This window comes from Trichoderma harzianum (genome assembly GCF_003025095.1).
Source record: "Trichoderma harzianum CBS 226.95 unplaced genomic scaffold M431scaffold_3, whole genome shotgun sequence".
NCBI lineage: Eukaryota > Fungi > Ascomycota > Sordariomycetes > Hypocreales > Hypocreaceae > Trichoderma > Trichoderma harzianum.
In genome coordinates this window covers 857,261-873,489 of record NW_020209251.1, presented here as the reverse complement: position 1 = coordinate 873,489, position 16,229 = coordinate 857,261, and the positions used below count along the sequence as shown (strand labels likewise).

Below are 16,229 nucleotides of genomic sequence, written 5' to 3'. Positions count from 1 at the left end.
AATCGATTTTAGTTACCTATTTTCCCTCGTCATTTCAGCTTAAACCAATACGAGATCAAGGGTTTGTATAATAAAGCTCCTCGACCGTAGCGGATTGACAATCTGTAAGCAATTAAATTACATTAGGTATTTCCGCCGAAAAGCTCTCTAAAGCATCAATCATCGGCACTTGTACTCTCTCTACAATTCTTTGCGCTTCTTTCGACATGTTTCTCTCATAGCTCATCTATGATTCAGCACTTACACTTGTACGTAGGTAATTCAAAATCCGGAGAACAATGGTGACGACTGCGATAATCGCCTGACTCATTTGCTAATATAAACGAGTTCCATCTGTACTCTCCTGGAAATTCAGCCAAGCATGTCACGCCTGAATCCTTCCTGAAATTTTACTGGTCAATGGTGCTGCACTCCATACATGTACTACGTATATTCTATTACCCCGCAAGGTCGCAAGGCTGTAGGCAGAAGCGATGCAGGCTGTTCGTCATGTTTATTCCGCTGTGTCGATGATTGATATGTTCAATGTTATGCATTTGACGACGTCTCTGGAATTTGGACTATGGCACATCAAGAGCGAGCACATGATGGAATGAATATCTCGGACAACGTCTTTGGAGACAATACTCAGATTCGGCAAGGTGACAGCTCTGAGTTTCGACTTGACGGCCCTGGAAGTATTCAGAATAACAATACAGGCAGCCAAATATCTGCTGTTGGCTTCAATGCATCTGTGAATTTTCATTATAATCCAGGTAATAACAACTTCTTAAGATGATACTAGCGAGCCGCTGCTTACTGTAATGATATTGAGCTGATTTGAAGAACTTTATACTTAGGTAGTACCAACAAACATCAATGCCTCGTAGACTTGCGCTCTACAGACCCCCGCGATGACAAGGCTCGCATCGAGCAGAGCAAAGGGTGTCTTTTGCCAGGCTCGTACCAATGGGTGCTCGAGAGTGTCGCTTACCAACAATGGCGCCGCACTGAGAACACCCAGGTGCTGTGGATCAAGGGTGATCCTGGCAAGGGCAAGACGATGCTGCTCTGCGGAATCATCGACGAATTGACAGCCTTAGAACGCTCTACGAATCAAAGAGCTGGTTTGATCGTATCTTACTTCTTCTGCGAAGCATCCGATGCACGTAGCAATGACGCTACATCGGTGCTTCGAGGGCTCATCTACCTCCTTGCTGACAAGCAGCCATCTCTCATCGAGCGAATACAAAAGAAGCATGACCGCGCTGGAAAAGCACTCTTTGAAGATACAAACGCCTGGTTTGCCGTTTCTGGAATCTTGACCGAGATTTTACAAGACTTGCGGTCGAAGGATACTTATTTGATCGTTGACGCGCTGGACGAGTGTGCCCCTGGCGATTTGTCAAAACTCTTAAACTTCATACAGGCCTCATCTTCATCTCGCATCAAATGGATCATCTCAAGTCGAAACCAACCTCAAATTGAGCGTAGAATAAGATCCAATCAGCACTTGGCTACGTTAAGTCTCGAGCAGAATGCGGAACATGTATCCCGGTCCGTTGATGAATATATTAAGCTGCGGGTTGCTAACCTATCATCAATTGCCGATAATGAGGACCTTCAAGCGGAAGTTAGGGATATAATGCGACGAAAAGCTCACGGTACCTTTTTGTGGGTTTCGCTTGTTATTGGGGAGCTTGATGCAGCTTCGAGTTGGGAGGTACAACATATTGTGAAGGAATTGCCCGAGAGTCTCAAGGAAGTATACAGAAGAATGATCAGGCAGATCCAGGAGCATAAGCAACGGATAGCAGAACAATGCTGGCCCCTGCTTTCCACCGCCGCTGTGGCATATCGGCCGCTTCGACTCGAGGAACTAGCTCTTTTAGCCGGCGTCCAGGATAATATTTCAGACAAACCTCAGTTCATTACGGAAGTTGTTAACCTCTGTGGCTCCTTTCTCACCATTTTAAACGGAACTGTCTATATAATACATCAATCAGCCAAGGAATTCCTAACAGGAGACGCATATCGGGATATCTTTGGTTACGGGATCAGCACCAAGCATTGTGTTATCTTTTCGAAATCTCTCCAACTTATGTCTTGTGTTCTTAGACGAGATATATACGGCTTGGCCAACCCTACATTCCCCGTTGATAAGGTCCAGGAACATAGCCCAGGCCCACTAGATGGTGTTTACTATTCGTGTGTTCATTGGGTGGATCATCTAGAAGAAGCAGAGCAAACCATCAAACAAGATGGCGACGTCAAACTTTCCATTATCCACCGATGTCACGTCAAAGTCGACAAGTTCTTGAGGACAAAGTTTTTATACTGGCTAGAGGCTCTCAGCCTCAGGAGAAGCATATCAAGCGGAGTCTTAGCGATAGCGAAATTGGAGCAACTTCTTTCCGTAAGTGTCTACGTCAAATTTCAATATCATTACAAAGACTTAACCCTCCTAGACACAATCCAACACAATCCCGCATTACTTTGAGCTCGCTCACGATGCCAATCGTTTTATTCTATACTTTCGATCTATCATTGAAAGATATCCTCTCCAGGCATATTCATCAGCGCTGATATTCAGCCCAAGTCAATGTTCGATACGACACCACTTCGAGCATAAACAACCTTCGTGGATAACGGTAACCCCATTAATTGAGAGTCAATGGAGTGCACTCCTGCAGATTCTTGAAGGCCATACTAGTTCTATCAACGCGGTATCTTTCTCTCCCGATTGTCAACGACTGGCATCCGCATCCGATGACTTTACGGTGCTTCTTTGGGATGCAAATACCGGTGCATTACTGAAATCCCTTACAGCACATACAAGTAAAGTCTTATCCGTTGCCTTCTCCCTAAATGGTGAAAGGTTAGCATCAGGTTCTCACGATGGTAGAGTATGCCTTTGGGATGTTGATACTGGAGCGATGGTCTGGAATGTTAAGAAACATGACAATCCGGTTCTCTCAGTAGTATTCTCATCTGATCATCGACATGTAACATCGGCATCTTTGGGTGGTCTGATATGGTCTTGGGACGTGAGAACGGGTGTGCTATTATCGGCCTTCGTTGAGACGACGAACGTTACAGTAATAGCCTTTGCGCCTAACGGGAAACGAGTAGCGACAGTATTGGAGGAGGGTGAGAGAATACGCGTAAATCTTTGGGACGTTCGAAATGGGGTGTTGTTACGAACCTTAAAGGGTGGCAATTGTCGTGTCTGGTCAACTACCTTCTCGCCAGATGGCGAACAACTGGTACTTACAACATATGACGCCGCAGCACCGTCTGGGAAACGGGATTCGGTACATATTTATGATATCCGGAGACTTTCTGAAAGGGATCTTGAGAGACAGAAAACCATCAACGGCGATTTTGGTCGAGTGTGGTCGGCAGCCTTCTCGCCTGATTGCAAAACGCTGGCGGCAGGATGTGGTGACGGCAAGGTGCGGCTATGGGATCCGACTACGGGCATGGTGATACGGTCTTTGAAGGGAAATACGAACCAAGTGAATTCAGTGGTATTCTCATCTAACGGCAGAAAACTAGCATCCGCCTCATACGACGGCATGCTTCGGCTCTGGGATGTACATGCGGCAGCGCCAGAGCAGGCTCTTGTTCAAAGAAGCCGAGTCACCCTGATAATCTTTTCACCAGATCATCGACGGTTGGTATCAGCGTCGCACAACAAAACCCTGCTGCTCTGGGATACCAGCACGGGCAAGGTGCAGCACGAGCTCCAGGGTCAGGGGAGCCGAGTCTGCTCAGTAGCCTTCTCTTCTGATAGCAAAATGCTTGCGGCAGGATTTAACGATGGCACAGTGTGGCTTTGGGATGCACAAACAGCTGAACAGCTGATGATATTTGACAGTAGAACAAAATACAGCAACACAATAAACAGCAACCCGGTAGTGAGAAGAGATAACACTCAATTGGTGCCACGTCCAAGGGGTCCTACGAGATGGCTTCGGAGTATAAGTAGGACGCCGCGTCCCTCGGATGCAATCAATGGTGTATTTCAAGCATGGGATGGGCTCTCAGAATTGCTTTTGAAAGCTATGAAGAGCAATACATGTCTTGTTGATTCAGTGGCATTCTCCCCAGATGGTCGACTGTTGGCTTCAGCTCTATATGAGGGCACTCTTCTGCTCTGGGATAGAAGCACAGCTGCTCTGAGAAACACTCTCAAAGGCCATACGGGTAAAGTTAATTCAGTTGCATTCTCATCAGATAGCCAAAAACTCGCATCGGCATCCGATGACAGTGTAGTGCTGGTCTGGGATGTAGCATCCAGCAGGTTACTCTTGACCCTTCAAGGCAATACGGATCGGCTATTGTCAGTAGCCTTTTCGCCTGACAACAAAAGACTGCTATCAAGTTCCCACAATGGTATGCTATGGCACTGGGATGTGACCACAGGGGTGCTGTTGAATACGTACGCGATGGAATCGACATTTCAATTGTCATTTAAAAATGAATCAACAATCATTACGGACAGGACCGTCACTTCTCTAGATGACTTGTCTCAACGCTCAGAGGTCAGTGGGAGTTTTGAGCATCACAACGAGTCCAAAGCTCGGGGGTGGACTCTAAGCGAGGACAGGTGCTGGGTCAATCGCAATGACCGGAGAGTCCTTTGGCTGCCACCAGAATATCGTCCTGTGAGATCGGCAGTGGCTACACAGAAACTTGCTATTGGATGCTCCTCAGGAAATGTGTTAATTCTAGGTTTTGCATCGGACAAACACATGTGGGTATAGAACTCTTTCGTGGTTATATAAGAAAGCCGACGGCATATTGTATGCAGTCCTTTGCAAGAATGTTACGTAGTAAGTAAATGGCAACCCAGCAGAACATATTCGATAGCGGGAGGCTGTTTGAAGATGGCCTTGAAGAATGGCATCATGGCATACAAAGTCTAATAAACGAAGCGGGCGAAGCTGTGAAAAGAAAGTTCTGATTGAAACGACTTCGCGTCACCCAGGGAATATCGTACCGCGACTCCAGCAGAGTTGAAGACGTTGCCGCCGGCTTGCTAATTACATCACTTGAGGTTCATGAAAACTTCCAGCATGGCCGGATAATTAGGGGTTCCTAGCCCAGTCATGGGGTCCCAGCCCTTGACTGCTTCCAAGTACCCCGTCTCGTTGCATGGGGCTACCTTGAGGGGCGAGAATGTAATGTCGTTGAACATCTCGGGATGCGCGTAGAAAACCGGATTCACAAAGCCCACCAGACCTTTTCCAGCGCTGAGGCGCTCCTCGTTGATGCGAGAAATGAGGGCCGCGACAATGGGAGCAGCCATTGACGTACCGGCATTATCAAGCCGAACCACACCACCGGTGGTGATTGTAACTCCATTCTCTGAGATGGCGGAAATGTCGGGATATGCCCGGCCATCACGGTTGTACGACCCACCGGTCAACGGAATATCACCGTCCTTGGTGTGATAGAAGGGGATATTAGGATCGTGGTTCTTGAAGTACCTGAGCAACTTAATGTCAGTTATACGGCCTCTCCCCCCTTGTGGCGCAATAACACATTTCCCATGATGTGACTCACCCTGAAACTGCGGCTTCCTGGTAGTCCGGTCTGAGGTGGATGTTACTCCAACCACCACCAGGCAGATACCCATGTGGCGCAACTTCTTGATCTCCCGGCTTATAGTTGTCCGGCAAGCCGGTGCCCCCAACGGACAGTATCCACGGACAGCCCGAGGATTGGTCGGGGGCGAAGATCGTTGAGTCGTCGCCAATACAGGCGTCTCCTCTGGCCCCGTCATCACCGCTGGCGGACACGACGGTGGTGCCTTGCAGACTCAGTTTCATCCATTCATCGCATTGACGCTGTTGGATGGCACCCAGACCATGTCAGCTGAGAGCAAGAGAATAAGAGGAAAGGGGACTAGTGTTGGTGAATACCAAGGAGACAGAGGAGAAGGAGCTAACCTTTGAATAAGCCGCTGGGAAGTGATCTTCAGACCAGCTCCATGAAGTTGATATCACAGATGTGGGCTTGAATGTCCCACAGTCCGGGTGGGTGAGATTGCCATCAAACACTGGGTCATCACCCGTCTCCCCGTATGCAGAGTAGTTGCAGTATGTTCCGTCAATAGCATCCAAGAATCGGTTGTACAGTCCAAGTTCTGTGCCTTCGTCAAGAGACACGTTGGTCTGGTACATGACTGCGTTTTGAGGATATACAATCGGCATAATCATCTGAACATCGAGATCGGTCTCGCCGCCGGACGGGCTCTGCGCGGTAGTCGCACCATCAATGCTGTCGATTTGAGGTCCAAAACCTTGTGGAATTCTTGGATAGAAATCCTTGTAGAATAGGTTTAGGTTGCTCTGGGAGAATAATGAGTCGGCTGCCTCGTAGATCCCAATGACGTTCCTCGGATCAGCCTTGGTGTTGTTAGGAAACTGGTACAGGTACTGGATGCAGGCTGGAAGGATTTGGCTTGCGTTGCAGGCAGCCTGATCACTCCCGTCTAAGACTTAGGGGCGGTCAGCCGGTATCGCCTACCAGAGTTTTACAGTGATTACTCACAAAGTTGAGTGGCGGGGAGTGCCCGCTCAACCTCTAAAGCACGCTTCCTTGTCGGCTGACGGGTATCGTTCGATAGGTGAGCCATTGCCACAGCCGGCATGATGAAGTCAACGTGTTCAGATACGTCTAAGGGCAAAGAGTACTCGTGAGTGCCGAAGTGACTGGATCCAGAGCTGAGGTGATTGTAAACATGGTACTCCGTTTTCAATGCGGCCTCAAGCTGGGCAACTGTAGCGTCAAAATAAAGCCAGCCTTTGCTCTTCGGGATCTTGATAGCCCCACTGGAGATGCCGGATGCCACAAGCCAGCTCTTGACAGCATTAATAGACTCGTTAGCCGGGGCAAAAAGCTCGACAATCTCTTCTTGGGTGAGGTGCTGGCCATATTTCTCCGATGTATGATTGGAACTGGCAACGTGTTAGTCGAAGCAAATCCAGCGGGATAGCTCGCCGCAGTAATCAAGCTCGCGCTTACATTTCCATGAGAAGATCCTTCCCCCGATCCGTATTGCCCTGCTTCAAAGCAAGGCGCACAGGCACAATTGTGTCGGGCGGCAGCTTATCCAATTTCTGCCATTGTGATAGCTGATGCTTGGCTTCGCGAGACTCGTGGAGCACTCTAGGAGCCGACTTGCTCGCAAGAGCCCCGGCGAGACCGCCGAGGGCCAAAATGATATTGTACTTCATGTTGTGAAGGCTGTGAAGAGGGACTTTCCATGGATTCTCCAGGAGGTCGAAACGGTCGCGCGCTCCTATTTAAGAAAAAGTCTTGTACAGTCAAATTCTGCAACAAGTTTATCCTCGACCAATCCTTAGCGTTACGTTCGATTGAGCATGTTCAGGTTAAGCCACGCAGAGCTGTTGTAGGGGTATCAGATCCAATCCGAACTACGGAGTACTTCGTATACCATACAAATTATATTAAGTTAGATACCTAATAGGGTATTGCATGGTTGCCATTTCGACACCCTTCCTTTAAACTGCCCCATTCAGATCACATAATCACAATTCGTGCATCCTTGCCAAATGCAACGCCAACTTTCTTCATGGACGGTCAGTAAATCTCGTATTCGATACCTTAGGTCTCATCTCATGGCTCTACGGGAACTAGCCCAGAAACAGTATTTACCCTGGCCCGCTTTCGGCAATCTCTATCTACATATCCGGTTCGATTAGGTCGCAATCACATAGTAGAAGCTTCGTATGCGTAATGGGGCTTAGAGTGACGCTACGTTTCATGTTTACACCAAAGATTCGTCCAAGTGAAAGTCTAGACTGTTCAAACCCCAGCTCAGCGAATCCGGGGCAAACTACTCCCTACAGAAGTATGAAGTACGACTGACCCTGATGCCATTTACTCTGTATGCAATGCCTCGTTAGTATCATGGACTCGGAGTTACTTGGGCTTATTGAAGTGACCCATTTTGACTACTACACCAGTCAGACTTAACAACTCGGGCGTGAAGTTACATGCTCAATGCGAATAAATGATGAATAAATAGACTCATGGCCAATCGAATAAACCTCATCAAGTCTTCAAACACATGCTTTTGTCAGGTATGACCAAGATTATAGTGCCCACCAGGCTCAGGAGGTCTCGTCGGATGTGCTCTGAGGGGCATAGACGATCTCCCGAGACTTGTGGGAACCCATGGAGTGGCTTGGTATTTGTATGGTTTCTCTCGTTGGAACTTCGCAAGTGTCGCCTTTTGCGGTGCCTTTGTCCTGAGGGCCAGCTCGCAGGCCGTGGGAAGTTTGGTTTCATGTTCGGATCATTCCGACTTGACGGGCGGAACATGCGGATACGAGTCGTGCCGTGCCGTTAACGTACATTACTGTTAGTTTCGGTTCCCCACCAGATAGGTAGTAGAGGCGGTCAAGTTGTTATGCAGGCCGCGCGTGTTCAAAGTCGCTTGCAAAAGTTCTTGTTACATTCAGTTAGTCTAATATCAAGAGGACATGTCAATGCTATAGTAACACTTATAAATAAAGTCCTACGGAGTAGTTAGATACTAATGGGAGGCAGGGAGCAGACGATTCCCAGGCCTGTGCATCAAAGCCTTCCAGCTATCAGCTGCTCTTTGCGGGTACCTACTACATTGCTGGGGAAGCATCCTGGACATAATGACCTTCGTCTTCATAGATTACAGGTGGCAGTGCCTTTAAGCGACCGAGGGCCAGTTTTAGTGACCATATGGGCTGTGCATGCGCAAATAGGTTTCTTGCGAAGTCATCAAACTGCCGATTCGACATCTAGAGTGGGGATACTGGAGTAGGCCGCAAGGATGCGGGTTCCTGCGGGATATCTACCAGCATTATGTAGACAGCGTGGGGATTCTTTGATATAATAATGGTGGCATAAGCATATCGTACCCAGCGCCGAGTAGTCTCCAGTATACACAGCGCAGCGTACGATTGTTCAGCAAAAGGGAACTTCAAGTTCACAATGAAGCGGCATATTACTAATACAGAGTATGTTAAAGGACTTTGCTATAAATCAGGAACGTACGACCATAGGTAGTGGAAAATCTAGGGTCCCGTCAAGCCTTTTCCTTGAGTTTTATATCTTCCTTTTTTTTTTTTTTTTTTTTTTTTTTGCATTTCGGAGCTACGATTTTAAAAATAAGCATTACAGTTGTAGAAGACAATGAACCAGTACCCAGATCGCAAACTCACGTGAAAATTCGATAAGGTAGTAAGTCCTATAATAAGCTACCTACATAAGCTATGCGGCGTTAGCATCGGCATCATACTATGAAAAGAAATCTCCGTTATTGGAGCTTTTCGAGGGAATACGGTACAGTAACAGGGAACGTGGTTGGGGCCCCCGGTTTACAAAGTCGATGCTAGTATATAATCTTGCAGCTTGTTATTTGCAGAAGCAACCAATATTACAGATTTCTTTATATATGTTCAAATAGGATATAGCAGCTTTGTATTAATGCTTGTTTTCTAAAAGCATGTCCAGAACCAATGCTCTTCATAATCCGTCTCCTGAACAAGTATGCGATATTCTCCGAGCTGAAGTTTCCAAAACTCAATTTGCTCCCGAACCTGAATTATAATGGACAGTCACTGTGCTGCCAGAGAAGCTTGATGATGTGATGGGTCCATTCCCCTGGTCTAGGTCAACGATAACCCACTCACCCTCGCCCGGCGTAATAGTAGCTCCGTTGACAACGGCTGTTGCTCCAGTAAAGGTAACAGTTCCAAAGTCTGCAAATGGAGCATAAGGAGGGCCTCCGTACGTAAGTTCATAGTCTTCGACAATCCACTCAGCACTTGTGCTAGGCAAGCTGTATTCTTCTCCAGTAAAATCATGGGATGCAGTTACACCATCAACCGTTAATGTCGTAATTCCGCTATTAGTGCCAGTCTTCTTGGCATTGACAGTAACAACTGATCCAGCAGTTACATTCACCCCATTGATTTCGATAATAAAGCCAGGGAGATACTCATACCAAGGGTACCAGAAGGTTGAGTTGTCGATATAGGTACACCAGAGGACACCAGTCTGGATGAGATCGCCGTTAGTCCACCCATCGATTCCCACCCATGCAACACCACAATGCGCAAGATTAGGATCGGCACCAGGTGGCATTTTGGGTTGCGGGACTGTAAAAGTGCCGGAAACCTCGGTGACGCCTGGCTGTGAGATGGCGACGCCTGCCCAGTTAGGAGAGGTTGCATCCGCAGTACCGCCGGTGTTGCTGGCGCCGGGTCTAGATGAAATGGAGCGACGTAAAGATCTCCTCGCACGGAAAGCATCCATAGCCGTCTGCTTGCGAGTAGACAGTGGGGAGGCTAAGGCGGTAGTAGCCACCAGAAGTAGGTTTGTGGTTGAAGCACCGAACTTCATCTTGAATAGGTGCAGATGAAGTTAGTGAACTGAGATTAAAAGCTTATAAGAGGCTATATAGATTGAAATGATGGTATATTATTGAGTGTTGTCTAAACCAGTTTCACCGGTCTACGGATCTGAGTTAAAGAGTCTTCAGGAGAGACTTTATATAGTTACAACTTCCTCAGTATATCTTACACCGACTTATGTCTCTACGTTTCAAAGTTGCTTGCTTCGTACCGTAGCCAATCCCACTTCAACGGGTTACCAACGTAACGCCATCGGAGAACTTGAGTGGCACCATTGCAAAGCAAGAGGAATGAAAGCTTCCTTGGAAGAGCGTGTATGGTAATACAATACCAGATAGTATACGAAGTAGCTATAACAAATTACAAGACTAGTCACTTTCCATACCCTTGGATCCTCTGTTGTCTCTATAAACTTCGTATTTCTTTTCTTGTCTACGTTGCCAACCCTTGCGCTGACTGCAGCAAAGAGGTCTTGTCTGGACGGGAAGGCTCGTTAATGGCCCAATAATATTGTTAGAATTCTACGTTTTTTAACTCCTATACCTATTGTGGGCATCATCGCGTGGTGCATTATAAGCAGGGGTTTCCTTTCTCTTATCCTTAGTGGAGATGAGTTGTATGCGAAGTAAACTCGTGTTATAAATGGTAAATCTCGACTAAAATAGGTATAGCTTCACTTTTAAACGAATTTCAACGAGAATATGTAGATCTGGAATCAGCACATAAACTCGTGTTATAAATTTCTACTAGAGTAGGTATAGCTTGGCCTTGACGAGTTTCAATGGGTATCTGCATGCGAGTCAGCTACCGAGAGTGCCGGCTGGTCCATGGCATCGCGCTAGCACACAGGAGTATTTTGACGGGAACTTTCATGGCTCTACTACCACAAATTAGATGTCGTTAACTCAGTATCGTACAGCTCAAACTTGAAGATCATAGAGAACGTTTTGGTCGCTGATGAAGACTCGGTTAACTCAGAATTTGTGATATTACGCAGCTCTCTCTTGTCCAGCTTTACCAAGCTGCGACAGAAGACCTTGTGTTATGAGCCTTACATGTCATTAATCTCATTAGCAGTTTGTCAGATTGTTGATCTTTATGTTAGTGCCTCATAATTTTATAATTAACTAGTAACTCAAAGTTTCTATACTCAATGTAATATTGACCAATGTCAGAGTTGTGTAGGGATGAGATCCTTGAGAGAAAGATCTACATGTAGTTTCAGCCATTAGCTTTACATCAACGCCTGAAGGCAGATTTAGTCCTGAAAGACAAAGCAGAGACACAAACCATGACCCTCCAGAAAAGGTTATGAGATTCCATAATTGGCGCGCCTTTCTTGTCTGCTCCCTTGTAAACAAGCCGACAATCGGCAGGGTGATGACTGGCGGATACGGGTTGACAGTTTTAAGCATCTGAATACAATATCATCATAATGCTATTTGTTACACATTCAGGCACATACAGCCATAGATAGCGGAGAATTCGGGGCCACTTCAAGCTCTTCTCTTGACTGTGATGTCTTCCACTTATTTGCATCCCAAGACTCCAAATCTGGAGTTACATGATTCCGTTTTTAGTGGTTAACCAACCCGGCGCTAAGATGCTCACCGTTTAATTCACCACTAAGAAAGAAAGGATCTTGGTTTCAAGGGAACAACGTTATTCCAACAGTGCTTACTCTACTGGATAGTCCGTCGGCATTTATTAGTTACACCATGTCTCTAGACTAACCAGAGGATTCATTTACGATTTGAATCACTCATCTTGAATCCAATCAGTATTGACTCTTTTACTCTCAATGAACTCCTCAAGAGCATATTTACTAGCTGCCTTTCGGCAGCGGACTGCACTGCGGCCATCAAACAGCTTACTACGTCCATATCTCATGAGTCACTCCAAGGGTTCAACACATCCGACCTCATCAATATCTCATCGTTACCACTCTAATATGCCCCCAAAAATAAGCGAAAATCCAAAGATAACTTGCCAATGCGGCACCATTTCCCTCACAGCCTCGCGCGCTGAACCTCTCAGCAAATATGTATGCCACTGCACGGAATGCCAGAAGCAATCGGCTTCCGCATTTGGTACCTCTGCCATCTTCCCATCTGAGGGCATGTGGCCATTCCCCAAACATTTACAGCAACATATTGGCATGTGGGCCAGGCGAGCGGATTCCGGCAACACAGTAGAGTGTTATTTCTGCAAAGTGTGTGGCGTTCGTATCCTGCATCGGGTAATCTTCAAGGATGGTACGCCTAGGCCCTCACTTGCGGTCAAAGGTGGCTGCGTCGAAGGTTTCAATCTGGAGGGCGCCAGGCATATTTATACAAGGTCGGCTTTGGTGCCTGTGCCGGAGGGCAGTGAGCCAGGAGCACCACGTGTGAAGCCATGAGTAACAAAGTTTCTATGGTTTCACGATCTAGCTCTCTAGGTTTTAAAGGTGTAGTTCAGGATGCACATCGTTATCAGAAGTTATAGAGAGCTTGTCTATTACAGAAGCAAATTGAATGAGAAGAAAAGTCAAAAGATATACAATGTGAGATCTAGGAAATCTTGTCTCAAACTGATGCCCCATTTCTAGCGCACTCTCGGAATAGCCATTGCTGTATTGCCTTCTCTGCCAACCTAGCCCTTCTTTGTGCCCACCAATGCTCTGTTGAAGGAACAAGGATCCTTACGGCGCGATAAAAGTGATACAATAAGACCATTGCATGAGGGTCCCCATGTCTCACCATCGACACGAACTGTTGGTCGCACAGAACAGGGAAAATAATAAGATATCGAGAAAGGTTTGTTGTCAACTCGGGGCTCAGGCCCTCATATTCCTCATCTTGTGCCTCTGGAAGGAAAGATAATATGAGGCAAAGGCGATCCACAATGCCATAATATCCCTTTAAAGAGTAGCCTGCTTCTTTAGACTTGGAAGGGCCTATTTCCGCTAGCTTTGGTATCTCAACGGCCCAGAAATCTTCTGGGGCAAGGTCGGATTCGCGAACAAAGGGGAGAGGCACGGAAAGGAGGGATGGACTAAGAGGCCGTTCATATGAGAAAAACCACCTGAAGTTCTCTAGTGACTTTCTACTTAGCTTTGCAGCATTGACCAGGACATTTCGAGAGCTATGCCTAATGTGCGGCATCAATGGTGACGATACCTGCAAGGAAAGAGGAGTACAGCTCAAGAATACGTGCAAGACGCCCAGGCTGTGTTGGAAAACACGGTCTTGAAGCGGATCATATGACATAGCCCCGTCGGGCCCAAACACCACACACTCGACATTGGACCACATCTCCATGTGCAGCAGTGCAGTCGTGACCATAAATGCATCGACGTTGGATGGAGTGAGCTCACTGGAAAGGTCGTCACGGAAGAGGCATAGTGTCTTTATCAAATGAGTGGTTGCTGCTGTAGCATACTTCTGCTCGTCGGGAAAGAGAAACGACAGCTGCCTCGCTGACGCACAAAGTATGGCATGCATTAGAGAGGGGAAGCTGAAGGATAGCTGCATGGCAGTTTCCCAGGCACCCGAGTCAAAGAGGAGGGTAGGGATCGTTTGATGTTGAAAGTTGTGAAAGAGCTTCATGTGTAGCATGTTGACTACTTCATCCGATACCAGCTCGAGTTGTTGTGAGACGCTCCGGGGTACTTGGTCAACAGCAAGGATCTCTTGCGATCTTTCAACCTCTCGCCTGCGGCTGCCAGGAATCCAACAGCTACAAGGCTCTTGCCTGCGAGTGCATGCCGAGCATCTTGGAACTCTCTCATCGCACTTGTGTATATGAATGACGCAGGTTAGCAGCATTCGGAGACCGGGGTCAACGTAATGTAGCGCCCATTAGACCGATGACCAACCTTTACTCGTCGTTTCCTGCACTGGTCACATCCGCGCTTGGATTTGTGATGCAGCCTTTTCTGCCTGAATGGATCTACTACCAAGTTGGTTGGGATCTTGCATAGCGCCGGTTCCGAACTGGAGGTGATGATGAAGACATTAGTGCAGTCGAGCAGCGACGGAGCGGTCCTTCTCTTTGCCTCATGAGAGGATGAGCCAGACGCTGACGCCGGTTCCATTATTGCCGGAGGGTACACGAACTTTGCATGATGTAGGGGAGTTGTCGTGTGGTTGCGAAATCGGTGGTCGGGTTTGTTTGTACACATCGGACTATACAAGGCTACATGTAGATATCTCGGAGACTAAACCATACAAGTCTAAACGAGCCGGATCTGGAGATGCGGAACCCCGAGATTTCGGCAAATGCGGGCCCTTATTGTAATACTCCGAAAAGGGGACTCGGGCATTGAAGTAGTCAATTCTTGATTTGTCAAATAGGAAATATTGCCTGTACATAGGATTGTTGATTTGCTGGCGTTGGTGGATTCGCTGATCCATTGAGTTGAACGAGCCTCTGCCTCGTTTAGTCCAATCCGTCTTAGAAGCCGATAAACACACCTCCTAGACATGTCGGATTCATATGAAACAAGCTACATATGCACAGCGGGACTTTTTCGTTCTTCTTAGAGGAGCCCCATATCCATTGTATGGCTGCTAGCCGTAGGATTAACTCCTACTATGTATATTTCGTCACTTAGATATGCGACTCCTTCTGAGACGTGAGGGATGTCGTATATACTCTGCACGGCTTATCGGTATTTCAAGAACTCCGAAGTAAGTATATATATGCCGGTCGCATTACTTGATGTTTTTTCATAGTTTACTATCCTCATCGGATACTTTGCAAGTTTTCAGCTCTTATAGTACCAATACACCACTTCAATATGGCACTCACAACACCGGCAATGCGGAAAGTTTTCAGCTATGATAACTTTCGCTTAGCCCCAAACTTCGACGCACAAGCCCAATCTGCTTTGCTCCATCCCAATCCCAAGCTTGAACAATGCTTGGCCAACTCGGCAGCCAAAGGCCTTCCACCCATCAGTGTCCTCCCCATGTCTGGTCAACATCTGTCCATTCTCGCTCAGCTCATGGGCGTCAAGTCAGTCCTCGAAATTGGTACGCTGGGAGGCTACTCGTCCATCTGTTTTGCGGAAGCGGGAGCCAAGGTGACCAGTATCGAAATCGACCCAAAACATCGGGACACGGCACTGGAGAATGTCAGTGGCCTCGATGTAGAGATCCTGCTTGGATCAGCGCTGGAGGTATTGCCGAAACTTGCGGAGGAAGGGAGGCAGTTTGACATGGTATTTATCGACGCGGACTTTGAAGATCAGTGGGAGCACTTTGACTGGGCGGTCAAGTTGACGCGTCTAGGTGGATGTATCTTTCTGGATGATGTGATTCCATCAATGATTAAGAATGGACAAGAGGAAGGAGGCGAGACTATCATAACACAGATTGGCAGAGATGAGCGAGTCCAGGCCACACTGATGCCGACAGTGGCTTGTCATTCGATGATACCTAACCCGGTGTTTACTGGCTTCATCCTCGCCGTGGTTAAGAGCCACTGATGTTTACAAGATTCTGTAGAACAGCACTAGGGGTAAATATGGAATCTAAGCAGCTATAGTCAGATATATCGTGGCTTCGTGCTGGAGACATAGCCTTCTCGCAGAGTCGAATTGCAAATATCCATAGCTTGGTTCCACGTAAAAACTGGCACCAAAAGGCGGATTTATTCTTCTTTAAGCTTACTACATAGGTAGTTAATAGTAGGTCGAAATAATGTAGAAGAAAAGAGGTGCTATTTGAGGTCCAGGAGACGGGGAGTTCCGATGGATTGGATAATAATTGAATGTTCGTTGATTTTAGCTAATGTACATGTAAGAAAGTCGTATTGATGCCCGAATTGGCGGCCTAA

The 16,229-nt window shown here is 47.1% G+C and overlaps 6 protein-coding genes across 6 annotated transcripts; 3 read left to right on the top strand and 3 right to left on the bottom strand.

Annotated features, from left to right (window-relative positions):
- The first annotated feature begins 491 nt into the window (after positions 1–491).
- Positions 492–5,017, top strand: M431DRAFT_517202 (hypothetical protein). Its single transcript, XM_024920322.1, has 3 exons — positions 492–755; positions 840–2,395; positions 2,448–5,017. The coding sequence occupies exons 1-3, from the start codon at positions 563–565 to the stop codon at positions 4,746–4,748; spliced, it is 4,050 nt and encodes a 1,349-aa protein (XP_024777230.1). The 5' UTR covers positions 492–562; the 3' UTR covers positions 4,749–5,017.
- Positions 5,018–5,032: 15 nt separating this feature from the next.
- On the bottom strand, positions 5,033–7,366 carry M431DRAFT_528472 (hypothetical protein; the record flags this gene model as incomplete). The annotated part of the gene is made up of 5 exons (XM_024920739.1): positions 7,015–7,366; positions 6,541–6,947; positions 5,937–6,487; positions 5,551–5,834; positions 5,033–5,474 (listed from the first exon to the last, which is right to left on the bottom strand). Exons 1-5 carry the CDS (start codon positions 7,224–7,226, stop codon positions 5,033–5,035), a joined length of 1,896 nt encoding a protein of 631 aa, XP_024777229.1. The 5' UTR covers positions 7,227–7,366.
- Positions 7,367–9,576: 2,210 nt separating this feature from the next.
- On the bottom strand, positions 9,577–10,311 carry M431DRAFT_78900 (hypothetical protein; the record flags this gene model as incomplete). The annotated part of the gene is made up of 1 exon (XM_024922757.1): positions 9,577–10,311. The coding sequence occupies one exon, from the start codon at positions 10,309–10,311 to the stop codon at positions 9,577–9,579; it is 735 nt and encodes a 244-aa protein (XP_024777228.1).
- Positions 10,312–12,210: 1,899 nt separating this feature from the next.
- M431DRAFT_109069 (hypothetical protein) lies at positions 12,211–12,807 on the top strand (the record flags this gene model as incomplete). The annotated part of the gene is made up of 1 exon (XM_024911696.1): positions 12,211–12,807. One exon carries the CDS (start codon positions 12,211–12,213, stop codon positions 12,805–12,807), a length of 597 nt encoding a protein of 198 aa, XP_024777227.1.
- Positions 12,808–12,810: 3 nt separating this feature from the next.
- M431DRAFT_505126 (hypothetical protein) lies at positions 12,811–14,525 on the bottom strand. Its single transcript, XM_024918585.1, has 2 exons — positions 14,266–14,525; positions 12,811–14,182 (listed from the first exon to the last, which is right to left on the bottom strand). Exons 1-2 carry the CDS (start codon positions 14,482–14,484, stop codon positions 12,974–12,976), a joined length of 1,428 nt encoding a protein of 475 aa, XP_024777226.1. The 5' UTR covers positions 14,485–14,525; the 3' UTR covers positions 12,811–12,973.
- Positions 14,526–15,161: 636 nt separating this feature from the next.
- M431DRAFT_505124 (hypothetical protein) lies at positions 15,162–16,121 on the top strand. Its single transcript, XM_024918584.1, has one exon. It carries the CDS (start codon positions 15,190–15,192, stop codon positions 15,877–15,879), a length of 690 nt encoding a protein of 229 aa, XP_024777225.1. The 5' UTR covers positions 15,162–15,189; the 3' UTR covers positions 15,880–16,121.
- Positions 16,122–16,229: the final 108 nt, after the last annotated feature.

Coding starts and splice junctions, on each gene's coding strand:
- M431DRAFT_517202 (XM_024920322.1), top strand. CDS start 563: ATGGCACATCAAGAGCGAGCACATGATGGAATGAATATCTCGGACAAC. Junction 756..839: donor GAATTTTCATTATAATCCAG/GTAATAACAACT, acceptor CTTTATACTTAG/GTAGTACCAACAAACATCAA. Junction 2,396..2,447: donor AATTGGAGCAACTTCTTTCC/GTAAGTGTCTAC, acceptor TAACCCTCCTAG/ACACAATCCAACACAATCCC.
- M431DRAFT_505126 (XM_024918585.1), bottom strand. CDS start 14,484: ATGGAACCGGCGTCAGCGTCTGGCTCATCCTCTCATGAGGCAAAGAGA. Junction 14,183..14,265: donor GCAGGAAACGACGAGTAAAG/GTTGGTCATCGG, acceptor CATATACACAAG/TGCGATGAGAGAGTTCCAAG.
- M431DRAFT_505124 (XM_024918584.1), top strand. CDS start 15,190: ATGGCACTCACAACACCGGCAATGCGGAAAGTTTTCAGCTATGATAAC.